This window comes from Aptenodytes patagonicus, chromosome 1, assembly GCF_965638725.1.
Source record: "Aptenodytes patagonicus chromosome 1, bAptPat1.pri.cur, whole genome shotgun sequence".
NCBI lineage: Eukaryota > Metazoa > Chordata > Aves > Sphenisciformes > Spheniscidae > Aptenodytes > Aptenodytes patagonicus.
The window spans coordinates 139,659,898-139,674,684 of record NC_134949.1 but is presented as its reverse complement, the minus strand read 5'-3'; the positions used below and the strand labels follow the sequence as shown (position 1 = coordinate 139,674,684).

Genomic DNA, 14,787 nt, shown 5'->3' with positions numbered 1-14,787 from the left:
CCTTCCCTCTGTATTCTAACCATTTAGCATTTCTTCACGGAAATAATTAGATGGTATTCAGATACACACAGTAAAAATAAATGCAAGCTTAAATGTATGTGTATCTAGCTTTCATGAGCTATTGTTCCCTCAATTGAAATTTTCGTTTAATATCCTGCCAGTGTGATGCTGCAGTCTAGCTGAGTGCTAGTCCTCTTCAGTCAATTCTCTCTTGTGTAAAGATTCCTCACCCTAAATACTGTGTCTCCTTTACCTCAGTTTACAATTTATTATGTCGTATAACTTTGTTGCATAATGTGAGGTGACCTATACTAGCCCGCAGTTTGGCAGAAATCAGTTTTGTTTTTCACCAGCAGATCAGCAACTTCTAATGTGGTGGATCTTACATCCAAAGCTTGACTTGTTCCACCCATGTTCCTTGTAATTGTTCCAGACACGTGGAATGTCTTTGATCACACACCAACTTAGAACATACATTTAATTTTGTGTTATAGTTGACTTGGCTAAGCTCGCCGTAGTAGTGGGTTGGAAGAGCAGCATAAGTAAAAGACATTTAATTGATCTGATAAGGAGTATACTTTAAAAATTATTAATATTGGTAAAAACACCAGGCTGAAATATCCAACATTATTTGCATCAGAATAAAAGAATATAATGATAAATGTAGACATCATGTATAGTCTGTGCCTAATGTAATTTCTGTATTAATGGACACCTTTATTTTCAGTTAAACTTCGTAGTCCATGAACGTTTCTCATTTTCAGTTATGTCAAATAGTTTCCACAATAGTTTCTTTGAAGACCAGGATGATTTCTGTATTTTTGGATGAGGGAAGAGTAGAAGGAATTAAATAAAATGTGGTATAGTGGGCTAATTTTTGTTTTAACTGGTGATGAGCACCTTGTGTCCTTTAGGGAATCTTAGCTCTGCAATACTCAAATCCAGATTACTTAAATTCACATTTAGTCTAATCTCCTTTATTCATCATTCCCTTAGTTAATGTCTTCATATAGGATTATGTCTCGCTGTGTTGATGCTACTATTTTGGTTCATATTTGTAACACTAACTTCCTGACTTAGCCAGATCCACAGGCTTCTGTGTGGACAAGTCTAACTAAAATCAATACGGTTCCTTAAGGGAAAATTCCTTTTCTCAGATCTGAAGTGTATTTCTAAGGAAACTTCAACTCAAGCACATAAGTTCCAGTATTTATTCACAGATTGCAAAACTTATAAATGTTTTCAAATATTATCAGTGTCTCCATTTGTTTTGTCTTATATTTACGTTCATTAAAATACCTTGCAAGAGCAACCTCAAAAATTTTATTATACAGCTAAAGAAAATGTTTGTCAAAGACAAGGTAAATTTATTTTAAATTAAAAATCTACAAATGCTCAAGTCCATCATTAAATGAGTTGTGTAAGGCAATATAGTCAAAAAACTTATTTCTATTTCAGTATTCAGTAAATAAGACCTTTCTGTCTTCACGTGGGCTGCTGCTGCCCCATTATTCATTCAGGATTCAGAGTACAAACTCCATTGTACTTCTAATTGTGCAAAACTGGAGACATTTGCTAACATAACGGGAATTTAAATGTCCTTTTTCAAAGAGGAAATTTACTAGTATAAACAGTCAGTTTATTTTCTTCCCTAAGTATATCCATAAAACAGTTAATATGGCCATACTTACTGTAGTGCAAATATATCGAAGATCAATACAGCTGATATATAGCTGTAAGATACTCTCTAGGTTACTATTTATGCCCCTATGAGGCATTTTTATATCTGTTACTTCATTTGCACTAACAGGCTTGTGTTGCTTTAACTATGCCCATTCACATACAGACATGGTTTGTGATTAATCGTGGCCCTGCTATGTCAAAGCAGCAGAACTAGCTTAATAATGAAGAAAACAGTATGTTAAAGCACAGTCGGATATTTACCAAATGCTGTGCTCTTCTAAACTTTTCATATAGCCACACTAACCTGGTGTTTCTGTTCAAGCAACTTTTTGTAACCAAATGACTTTTTAGAAGTTTTAGGCCAAGAGGTTTGATGACAGTCTTTTAAGGACTTGTGGTATATTTGTGGTTCACCTTTCAGGAGTGCTGTCTTCACAAGTGCTTCCTCTAGAATGAAAACAGCTAATAGTATGCTTATGATTAAAATACACTCCTTGAATGTTAAACTACTGATTTTGCATAGCCAGGCTCGCTGGCCTAAGTATGTTGCTTCAGAATGCTGAAAGTGTGTTCTCTTCTAGCAACTACAGTATAACTCTTTTAAATAATGTGTCTTTTAAACATTTAGAATATGCTTGAATTGCTAGAAGAAATGCCAAATGGAGTTCCACCAGAAAAAGTGAAAAGCTATATCTACCAGCTAATTAAAGCAATTCATTGGTGCCATAAGAATGATATTGTTCATAGAGGTAAGTGTGTAGTTCTCCACATGGAAATAAGCCCTGGGTAGGAATTTGCTTTCTAAAGGGAAAGATGTTACAGCTTGAAGTAATTTGCATTTAACATAAATATGAGCAATTGCTTTATATTGTGTCCAAAGAAGAGCAACGAAGCTGGTGAAGGGTCTAGAGCACAAGTCTCTTGAGGAGCGGCTGAGGGAACTGGGACTGTTTAGCCTGGAGAAAAGGAGGCTGAGGGGAGACCTCATTGCTCTCTCCAACTACCTGCAAGGAGGTTGTAGCGAGGTGGGTGTTGGTCTCTTCTCCCAAGTAACAGGCGATAGGACAAGAGGAAATGGCCTCAAGTTGCGCCAGGGGAGGTTTAGATTGGACGTGAGGAAAAATTTCTTCACCAAAAGGGTTATCAAAAGCACTTGAACAGGCTGCCCAGGGAAGTGGTTGAGTCCCCATCCCTGGAGGTATTTAAAAGATGTGTAGATGTGGCGCTTAGGGACATGGTTTAGTGGTGGACTTGGCAGTGCTAGGTGAATGGTTGGACTTGATGATCTTAAAGGTCTTTTCCAACCTAAACGATTCTATGATTCTGTATCAACAGAAAAAAAAAAAATCTGTAAATTTGGCTGGGTCTTAAGTCTGCTGCGTGTCTTCAGATCATTTTAAAAGTAAGTTCATCTACATATAAAGCTTGCTGTCCACTGTCTTTGGGGCATGAATAAAGATTGTATCACATGCACAGCGAAGTGAAACTGCAGTACAAATGTTGCCAAAGGTAAAGGAATTTTTTTAAACATTTCATGGCACTGTCATTTCCCTTTTGAATCTGACAATAGAATATTAGGAGAAAAATAATGCAGAACTTAAAGCTTGGTCCCCTGTGTTTTACTTCTTAAGGCAGTTCGTCCCAGCTGCCATGCGTTCAGTTCTGTATGTTTACTTTCTCCCCTAAACTTAAAGCACTTACAGTACATACTTGATGTGTGACTTTAGTTTTATGTATTTTATCCTGATTTAATAAAATTGTATTTTGCTTTGTGGCTTTGCAAGAGTAACGTTTCCAATGAATTAAAATTCTCATACAATATGCTATTTATATTTGAGACTGATCAAACATAAGCAAGAGTCTGAAAATATTCTGTAAAATAGAGTTTGAAAAATATACCACATATGGATACAACAATATCCATATAGGAATAAAAAAACAGTCTTAAAGCTAGGCAACATATTTTTTCTAAACAAATGACAAGAGGTGATCGAGAAGATCATCATAACTGAAAATGTTGAGCACGACACACTTAACATTTTATTGGTTAACAGGGTAATTAAATGCCAGTTCTTTGTATTATTTTGCAATATGCAATATTCTGCATATTGGTTTGCTGCCCAGGAATAGCTGTAAGCACCTTTTATCTTCCCATATTTTGTTGGGAAACACTTTAAAAGACTTCAAAAGGCAGAAAATTAATTCTGCATGTTTACAAACTGAATTGCTGGAAGCTGTTTAGCAGTTGTTCTTGTAATGCTTCATTTATGATTCCATGAATGTCTCTAAATATGTTATAATGAAATAATATTTGTTGACAAAGTTCAAAATTAAAGAGACGGTAACAGCATTATTTTTTTTCTCTCTCACTCTGATACTCCAGATATCAAGCCAGAGAATCTCTTAATAAGCCACAATGATGTTCTGAAGTTGTGTGACTTTGGTAAGTTCAGTGGATAGATACCTGCTTCTTACCTTTTTAAAGAAAATCTCTTGCAGTGGAGTTTTGCCTTATTCTTATAAGAGTTCTACAGTATGTACTGTTTAAAACCCACTAAAGTGGTCAGAATTGATTACTTCTTCAGGTTTGTGTACTTTAATTTGAAAGTTCTCTGAGCTTAATTTGCATACCTTGTGAAATACCTGTATGAACATCTCAATAGAGATGCTACATTTATCTCTTCCTATATTTGACAAGGTTTTTACTAGCAGTGTTACTGGCACTCAGCTGAGAACAGCACAAATGATAAGCTGATTAGGATGCTAGCAAAACTGAAGGTTTATCTGGCCTGCGTCGTAGAAGAGAAGATAATTCTTCCTTGTTTAGTAAAGACACAATAAACTAACACTTTTTATATACTTTTTGAACCACTGGCTTTCATGGACAGTTATGTGTGTAGTTTTAGATCAACTTTTATTGTTATGTTAGTCAAGGAATCGTGTCCACATATGATTAATGACTGAACAGCTGGAGGATAGAGTTGTATGTGTAATGTTAACTTTGATGTTTCCTGACCTATCAATACCTGTTTAATGTCAACTTTAAGGCTTTGTAGAATCAGCACCCACATACAAGGCAAACTTTGCGCATGTGAGTAATCCCCAGAAGACAACAGGGCGGAGTGTACACTGTTCCAACAATCTGTATTTTTATTCTAAATGCTACATAAACACAGAATAAAATATTGTTCCCTCTAAGAAGCTTACAGTTTGGCTTGGTAAATAAAAACTAATTCCATTGTGCTACCCATGGGCACTTTTCAGTGAGAGCAGTTTGAAAACTGTCATTTCAAACCTCTGCAATTTTGAATTGAAAGAAGAACTGCTAAAAAAATAGATTGAAATGGTTTTTGAGGAACACAAAAAAGGTGTTTGTCATTTGCAGTGCTGCTTATTTCTTTTAATCCTAAAGGCATTTTTGCTTAAGCATTCAGAAACAATAACCGTTCTAGGAAAAGCCTTAGAAGATTTGGTCCTTAGGAGTTCTTTGAATTAAGGGCAATTTATTCTGCAGTGTAAGGAACTGCACGGCTCTGACAGAACACCAGGGTGCCCTTGCGCGGTGCCCTTGGTGCCTTTGCCTTTTCGGTGTCCACAGGCCTCCTGTCTGCACCGCTGTGGCCACCCTCCCCTGGCAGCTCTGTGCCCAGCCTGCCCTGGCAGCTTTGCCCAGAGCTGGTGGGGCAGGATTTTTCCCTTACCCCACACTTATTTTCAGGGCCTTGCCACTGCGAAGCAAACCCCACTGGGGTTGGCAGGGCCAGGGCTCTCCCAGGAGGCGAAGGCTGGTGTGGCATACGCCTGGCTCCCTCTCCACCCCTTCACATGCTGTGCCAGCTTTGGGTGGTTAGGGGACCCAATTGCTGCCTTGCGCAGAGCTTAACAACCAACCAGCGGGCAGTGCCTGCCCCTGACCAACGTGTGCTCCAGTCGGGGCTAAAGGCATCACAAGCAGGAACAGCCAATAGGGGTGTGAGTGGGTCCTTATGGGAACTGTTCACCCCCACCTCCTTCCGCGGCCATGGGGAAGAGCCTTCCCTGGCCCTCACCCTCCCTCAGGGGTTTTTGGGGGGGGATGTCCCCCCTGAAAGTAACACTCACCATTAGAGTTGGTACTCAATGACTTTTTTGCCTCGGTCTTCACCAGCAAGTGTTCGAGCCTCACCGCCCAAGCTGCAGAAGGCAAAGGCGGGGACTGGGAGAATGAAGAGCTGCCCACTGTGGGAGAAGATCAGGTTCGAGACCATCTAAGGCACCTGAAGGTGCACAAGTCCATGGGACCTGATGAGATCCATCCACGCGTCCTGAAGGAACTGGTGGATGAAGTTGCTAAGCCACTATCCATCGTATTTGAGAAGTCATGGCAGTCCAGTGAAGTTCCCACTGACTGGAAAAGGGGAAACATAACCCCCACTTTTTAAAAGGGAAAAAAGGAAGACCCGGGGAACTACAGGCCAGTGAGTCTCAGGTCTGTGCCTGGGAAGATCATGGAACAGATCCTCCTGGAAGCTATGCTAAGGCACATGGAGGACAGGGAGGTGATTCGAGACAGCCAGCATGGCTTCACCAAGGGCAAGTCCTTCCTGACTAACCTAGTGGCCTTCTATGATGGAGTGACTACATCAGTGGACATGGGAAGGGCTAAAGATGTCATCTTTCTGGACCTCTGTAAGGCTCTTGAGACAGTCCCTCACAACATCCTTCTCTCTAAACTGGAGAGGTATGGATTTGATGGGTGGACTGTCCGGTGGGTGAGGAATTGGTTAGATGGTTGCATCCAGAGGGTAGTGGTCCACGGCTCAATGTCCAGATGGAGATTGGTGACGAGTGGTGTCCCGCAGGGGTCCGTATTGGGACTGGTACTGTTTAATATCTTCATCAATGACATAGACAGTGGGATCGGGTGCACCCTCAGCAAGTTTGCAGGTGACACCAAGCTGAGTGGTGCGGTCGACACGCCAGAGGGACGGGATGCCATCCAGAGGGACCTGGACAAGCTTGAGAAGCGGGCCCCTGTGAACCTCATGAGGTTTAACAAGGCCAAGTGCAAGGTCCTGCACCTGGGTTGGGGCAACCCCCGGTATCAATACAGGCTGGGGGATGAAGGGATTGAGAGCAGCCCTGCCGAGAAGGACTTGGGGGTACTGGTGGATGAAAAGCTGGACATGAGCCAGCAATGGGCGCTCGCAGCCCAGAAGGCCAATCGTATCCTGGGCTGCATGAAAAGAAGCGTGGCCAGCAGGTCGAGGGAGGTGATTCTGCCCCTCTCCTCTGCTCTGGTGAGACCCCACCTGGAGTACTGTGTCCAGCTCTGGAGCCCTCAGCAGAAGAAAGACACGGACCTGTTGGAGCGGGTCCAGAAGAGGGCCACGAAAATGATCGGGGGGATGGAACACCTCTCCTCTGAAGAAAGGCTGAGAGAGTTGGGGTTGTTCAGCCTAGAGAAGAGAAGAGGCTTTGGGGAGACCTTATTGAGGCCTTTCAGTACTTAAAGGGGGCTTATAAAAAAGATGGCGGCAAACTCTTTAGCAGAGCCTGTTGCGACAGGCACAAGGGAGAATGGCTTTAAACTAAAGGGGGGTAGATTTAGACTAGATAGAAGGAAGATGTTTTTTATGCCGAGGGTGGTGAAACACTGGAAGTGGTTGCCCAGAGAGGTGGTGGATGCCCCATCCCTGGAAACCTTCAAGGTCAGGTTGGACGGGGCTCTGAGCAACCTGATCTAGTTGAAGATGTCCCTGCTCATTGCAGGGGGGTTGGACTAGATGACCTTTAGAGGTCCCTTCCAACCCAAACTATTCTATGATTCTATATGCCATCAGCTAACAAATCTTTGTGCATGTGAACTCATGTCAATGTCCTTTGTGCAGCAGTATTACAGGAAAATAAAAAGGCAAACAAATGGTACGATCGTGTTCTGGACGACAGTTTTCTCACTAGGTATAGATGACGTGAATTCTGTCAGCAGTGATGTTCTGCTCTGTTGGCTTGCTCACGCCGTACACTCCAGCCACGTACTCCTCTGCTGTTGGAAAAGACATGCAATCACAGTGTACTCACAGTGCTCGGCACAACCTCAAGGAAGGCAAACTAAGTTACGGGAATTTCTGTTGTTCTTGCTGTTCATGTGGATTAGTTTGAATTTTGATCAGTGTTTCAGATTTAGCTGAATTTAAAATTCCAAGCAACTCTTATAATTTGGGATCAATTTTAATTTTTTAGCCTTATTGCTAATTGACATTATTGCTAGTAGCTTAAGCTGTTACTGTAAAATGTCTGTCAGAACAGTATTAGCCACAAGCATTTCCTGAACATGTACAGATTAGGATATAAAAATTTGCATTTTAACATGATTTAACGTATGCTGTCTGCCTACCTAACTTAAATCATGTTTTGGAACACAGGTACTTGTCACATGCAGTACCACATTCCTCATGTGATAACAAATACCAAGAAAAAGTCTGTGCATCCATCCCAATGCATATATTGAAGTAACTGGGTGTTTCCGAATAGCCCAGTGGACAAAACAGTTTGAATAGAAAAGTTCATAAATTATTAACAAGATAGTTCTTCATAATCCCGGTGCCACGTGTTCTGTACATATCGTGCTAGATAAAAATGAGATTGAATGTGGTGCTTGCCTGGACACATGTTGTGTGGGTGTCATTTCTGCCAATAGAAGTGGAAAAAAGAGAACAGTACAAAATGCCAATTACAGCAGATGCATCTGACTGTTGGAAATAGTTAGGCTTTCTGACAAGTGTGTGTGCTGTTTCAACACCACGGCTTCAAAATTACTTGTTTTAGCAATCTCTTAAACTCTGTATGATGCGTAAGCATGGAAATCATGAAACACAGGACTGGAAAAGACCTCAAGAAATTCTCTAGCTCTTCCACCTACTCAAAGGAAGGATTAAGCATGTCTGTGTCATTCTTGACAGGTGTTTGCTTAGCTTACTCTTAAAATTCTCAGTAATGGAGGTTCCCTAGTATTCCTAGGCACCTATTTAAGTACTTACAAGTCATTAATGTTAGAATGCTTTAGTTTACGTCTAACTTAAATTTGCCTTATTTCTCTATAAGAAACTGACAATCTTCTCCTTTTTTCCTCACACCTTTTTCCTTGACATCTCTCCTACCCTGTTCTGAGTTGTTTAAAGCCCTTTCTTGAAATATCTTATTTAGCTTGTTCTCCCTCCTTGCATCATGATGCATTTGCAAACTATTGCTTTCATAGTTGCTCTCACTCAAATCGCCTTCTGTCTTCATGTTCTGATCTATTCGTTCTCACTGTTTAGACTTTGGTCTAATCTTCTCCCTAGTTACCTTCTCATGTTTTTATATCAAAAAATTCTTCCCAATACCTCAGCACAATTTGGAGGAAGGAACAATAAGCTAACTCCACCATGACAAAAAAAAAAGTGATCATGCACTTAGGAAGGTATTATGCTTTCTTGAATCATTCTGTTCATCATCTTTCAGCATGGTGTCATAGAGTCAGAGCAGTAGTGAAACCATAAAATGGTTTCTTACATCACCCAACAATGTATAGATGACACTGAAGCCCATGATGATAATTTTCCTTTCTGTCTTGCCACATCAAGTCTGTGCTGCACCTAGTCTGTAAAGTTGGGAGCTGATCCTTTTTTCAGACCATGTTAGCTGCTGCTGATCTCTGGACATAGTAGCGGCTGAGACCAAGTTCCAATAGACTGGCCTGGAGGGAGGAGGATGCATCCTTGACTTGTTGATTCTTCTGGTACACATGGGCTGGTGGGCTGCCAGCCTTGTACGTTACGTTAGCACATGTGTTTATTCGTATCATGTGACACCTCCCCCCTGCCCCAATTCAGTTTGGAACTTCCCACTGTTCGTTTTGGCTGTCCCATTTCTTCAGTGTAGCTCCTGGTTATCTTTCCTCTCTTCTTTAAACACATGAATGATTTTTTCACTGACAAGATTAATCAGATGGGTCATGTAATTTGAAACAGAAACAGGGCTGCCTAAGCAGTTCTAAATATAGAAATGTTTAGAAATTTACCCAAACCCAATGTTACATGTAATAAAAAAATTCCTTTCCAGCTTTTCTCCAGCAGCATCAGAAACGTTCATTAGACTTTACGGGAACAGATCAGAATTGTTATTATTTTGGGACAAGTTTGAAATATCTGTTCCTCATCATACATGCCTTTTAGTTTACTAACACTTGAAGGTAGAGGTATCTTGCAAAAAGTAACAGCTGTAACCTCTGTCAGTAAAAAATTTATCATTGTTTTCTCAAATCACTAGTCTAATAATAATAATAATCTGCATCCAAACCTTTACTTCAACTTGGACTAAATTAGCATTCCACAAGGGTGAGCGGGGCTGGGTTCCACACTAAGCTGCCAAATTATATACACTTTCAGAATACTAACAAAAAAAAAAATTTAAAAAATTACAACCTTACAAGCATAGTCGTGTGGGAAAAGCAGTTTTGGCAGCTTCTGCGTAAGAACTCAGAGATAAAGAATGACGACTGTTGAATTTGAGTAGCACTTATTGATTCTGAAAATGAAATTATGCCTCTACACCTCTGTAACGCTTTGGAATTTTTATTCTTTCTTCATCATTCGTGCAATAATGGAAAGACTTACAGTCATTTCACTGAAGTGAATTTTGGACCAAGTTTTAATGTCACATGCCAGTAAGAAAGCATTTTGAAAATGTTGTTTCTGCATTTCAGTCCCAAAAATTTGTCTCAGTTTGAGCTCTAGTAAGGAGCTTACACATCTGGAGTCTTGCTGCTGAGATCTGTCTGTGCTGTCTCACCTTACTATTAATCATTTGTTTGAAAACAGTAAGATGCTTGATACTTTTCTGAAAACAATGCCAGCATCTGCCCTAGAGTACTTCTACATGAAGAATCCAGTAACATCACTACTGTGGTGCTTGGCTGATGTTTTATAAACGGAGGAGAATGAAAACAAAAATATAAATCATTCACACATCTGAGTTTTCCAGTATATGCACTCTTCTCACGGTCGGTGGTCTTAATTGTTATGGCTTAGGACAGAAGTTAAGTTTTGGTACAATTGCAAATAAGTAAACTTTTTTTTTAATTATTCTTAATAAAATGATGTGGAGGAGGAAGTTAATTTGGACTTGGTTTCTGATCCTAATTCACTAAGACCCTTGTTATGAATGTGATGCTAAAGCAGGTGGAAAGATGACACATGTGGAGTGAGCTAAATGCAGATATAAAGCAGTTTTGCTGATCTTTGGTAGACTCCTGCGTTTTGTAGTTTTGGGGAGGTGACCCTGTTCCTTGCCAGGTCAGGGAGGGAGTGTCCTTAGATGAGAATAATACATAGTTTCTTGATCAGTTTAAAAAATTGAATGCAATGAGACTGTAGTAGTTAAGATCAATGACTGGAAGAGTCTACTCCCCATGCGTATGTTACGTTTCTAATGTTATGAGTCTTCTGCAAATAGCATCTCAGTGAAATTTAGTGGCAACAGTTCAATAGCTTGCATGGCATACTGACAGGTAACTTTTATCAATCTGTTTTGATTATGGCAAGGCACCAAAAGTCATAGCAAAACCCCATAGGCTTCTGAGGAGAGTACACGAGTAAAGTAGTCATTAAAGCAGACATGCTTTCACTGTCGTAGCAATAAAAGCTTGCATTTCAGTAGACAAGCAATTGTTGAAGACATCATTCTGCACTAGGGGTTGTAAACAATTTGCTTCTATATAAATAGGAGTGACCTCTTACTGTCAAAATCAGTGGTGATATGCATATTGTATTTAAAATAGGATATAATCTTTCACGCTGTTTCTTTGACAGGCTTTGCTCGTAATCTCTCTGAAGGAAGCAATGCTAACTATACAGAATATGTGGCTACCAGATGGTACCGCTCACCTGAACTCTTGCTTGGGTAAGTACAGTTTGTAGAACTGCCATGATAAATCTTGACTGATTCTTTACATTTTTTTCAAGCACCTTTTATAAGATTTACCCATGGAGAGCTGTGGTTGATTTAAAGGGAAGATTTCAAGAGGCTTCCAGACTTTCATTAATTTTTCTTCATTTCCAGTAGAGTCGGCATGGATCATTGACATGTTGACCTGTCTTGAGCAGAGCGGTGTTTAACTGATTAAAATATGAAGCTGAATTATAACAGATGTACTTCAGATTCCTGCCCCCACCCCATTCCCTTTAGAAGAGGTTTCCATGGTAGTCCTGTAACCTGACGTGTTCCATCAGCCTTGTGGTGGACATCAGATAGCAATGGCAGTGTAGCTTTCACCATGCTACACTCCTAGTTCTCTTCATCCTTTGGGTCAAAACTATGACTTGGTTTTCATTCCCAGTTACCCTTTACCAGCACTGCTGAAGTGGCTGAGAAGGATGGTGCTAGCTTTTTACTAGTCAGGAAGAATTTATTGAAGGAGGCTAGATGAATCATTTTAATAAAGCACTGAGAAGTTAGTTTTGCATTGCCTGTGAAAGCAGTAGTTATATGAGTAGCCTCAGCCGGACAATTTAGTTTTACTCTTTTATTAATCTGTAAAATGAGTGTTTTACTACCTCACAAGGTTAAACAGATTTTCAGATACTATACAAACAAATTCATAGGACAGAAGGGCAAAGGAAGAGACAAAAATAACTGGAGAACTACTATATGTGATCTTCCCATTACTATCAAGTTTAACAGTGCATTATTCTAAACTTACGTGATCACTCTCATAAAATACCATTTCTGTATGTATAGCATATATGTACTTATATATACATATTCTAGAAATAAGGAATTATTAGCCACAGGATGAACCAAAAAAGTATTCGTCACTCCTAAGATTCTTTAAGCAAAATGTTTCATGCTGCTGAGAAATAAGTCTTTGTTGGAAGCTTTGATTAACACTGAACTAGACATTTCTTCAATAGATAAAGCATTAGGTAATAATTATTCTGTCAAAGTCATCCCAGTATTCCCAGAGCTGTGCTAACCTTAATAAAATTGGTAGGCAGTTGCGTTGTTATATGTAGAATAGTATGTTAAAGTTGCCATTAAAAACCTCAAAGCTTGGTTTTTCATATTTTGGAGAAAACAGGTATTATTAAGCTTCCAGCGAAGTGCGTGTGTGTATGTGTATATGTAAGTATAAAAAAAGACTTGGAAAGAAAGCATCAGTTTTACTCTTTGTCTATGGTAGTAATGAGGATTTAGGAGGAAAAATGAAAAGCTTGACAGACGTAGTATTAATCTGACCTGCAGTTTTCAAAACTGTTCCGTTACCAAAGGAAATTTAGCAGGAATCACATCTGTTTGTAATTGACTAAATTTGTTTGATTAGCTTGTAGAGAAAGGAGGGGGTATGTGTATTTAATGCATATGACCTCAACTTTGCTGGTGTATATTTTTAATGCCAAGTTTTTCTGGCACAAAGTGATGCCTGTTTCTTGGCAATCGTGTTCTATTTCCCAGACACTCATCTTACCCATTCCCCCTTCCCCTGTATTTATCAAATCTTTATAAACATCTAATATTCAAAAGTCTTCCCAGGATTATTAAATATATACATTTTACCAAATACAGTTTTACTTTTTCAATTTTTAAAATGTGTCCCAGAGAGGTTTCTGTTTTGCGATAAAGTTCAAGACTTACATTTCAGAAGAGGAAAGAAATCGCTGCCTAATTATTCACAGAACATCCAAAATCTACTCACTATGGAGAGCCTCAGGTAACTGTTAGTGGAGTACTCTGTACCCTTTGATGACAAAATATTGCTAAAAGCTAGTAGATTTTAAGGCACAGCAAATTACTAGATGAAAACATGTTTTGGAGAATCTAATTTGTGCAGGAATAGACTACAGTACTTCTGATTTGTGGTCTTTCTGTCCTATAGGAGTTATTTCATTTATCCAGCCACATCACACTTGCATTGTTTGCCTGTTATGATCTGACAAGACTGATCCTGACGGTCAGCAGAACAGGAGTCTTGAGCATGCCTTTTCAAACAAAAAAGTTGCAGTTTACTCTGCCACTGCCTTAAGATATGGGCATTTTCTGATTTGTTTCTGTTTGACTACAGAGTAAATAGTGGAAACTTCTTAAACTGTGATTCAGCTTTCTTTATTCTTGTGAGCAAGGTAAGGTAATGGTCCCTGCCTCAAAGGAGTTTTAGCCCATTCCTCAGTTGTAACCCTAGCTTGTTCTCCAAGGCCCCAGCCTACAGCAAACCTTTCCCCCATTTCACATTTCAGTGGAGAAACCTGCCGATTAAAGGGGTTGCAAATAAAGATGTGCTTGTTTTTCTGTCATAATAAAAAGGTAGGTTTTTTTAGTTGCACTCTCACAAACTGTTTTGCTTACAGAGCCTCAGTTTTCCAGTACAAGCACAAAATATCTTAAGAGCAGATCTTTGGCTCTGGAGTCTGTTCTCGTCTGTGTTGCCTTTTGCAGCATGGAGAAAAACTAGTCCTTCCTTGGCACTCAGACCTGATTTAATGGGTGGGTTGGACTAGCAGCATCACAGGAAGAACAAACATTGAGTTTCTCAGCACATCCACAAGTAGTCACTATGCAAGATTAGTAAGGGAATTATGAACCCACAGAGCCATTGTAGTAGTAGTACTTCAGAGTTTTGGCATGCTCTGCCTTGCCGCTGGCGGTTCCTTGTCAGCAGTCTATTCCAATGGGGCAAACTTTGATTTTGTGACGATTGTTTGAAAGGACTGCAGTGTCTCATGGCAGATTCTGAAAGGCAAGCGGTTCTTGAAATTTTGGTGTCCTACTTCAGCTTTCCTAGCTACCGTAGACTCCAGCACTAGGCATCTCAGTGGGCCTGTAGTTTCACTCAGACTATTGTCCAGCTAGAAACGCTTTCTCACCTTCACCTAACTAAATCATCACAAGGGTTACAGAGTCCTCTGGTCAAGTGCCCTCCCCATAAAGTGAAGTACCTAATAATGAGTAATCAATGGGGAAATAGATTTTTTTTTTCTTTAGTCTGAGACTGTTTTCTCTCTAAACGTCTTTAATCATCAGCATAAGGAAGGAGCAAAGGGAACAGATTTAGGATAGGATTTGTCACCTGCAACTCCTGGTGCTGTCTTA

General features: G+C 39.9%; 1 protein-coding gene across 5 annotated transcripts in view; it reads left to right on the top strand.

Moving 5' to 3' along the window:
- CDKL5 (cyclin dependent kinase like 5) overlaps positions 1-14,787 on the top strand; it is a 135,141-nt gene that overhangs the window by 84,958 nt on the left and 35,396 nt on the right. For all 5 annotated transcript variants that reach the window (XM_076356828.1, XM_076356792.1, XM_076356810.1 and 2 more), the window contains 3 exons: positions 2,312-2,432; positions 4,067-4,126; positions 11,514-11,604. In XM_076356828.1, coding sequence (XP_076212943.1) covers positions 2,312-2,432; positions 4,067-4,126; positions 11,514-11,604 — 272 coding nt within the window. The remainder of the gene's footprint in view (positions 1-2,311; positions 2,433-4,066; positions 4,127-11,513; positions 11,605-14,787) is intronic.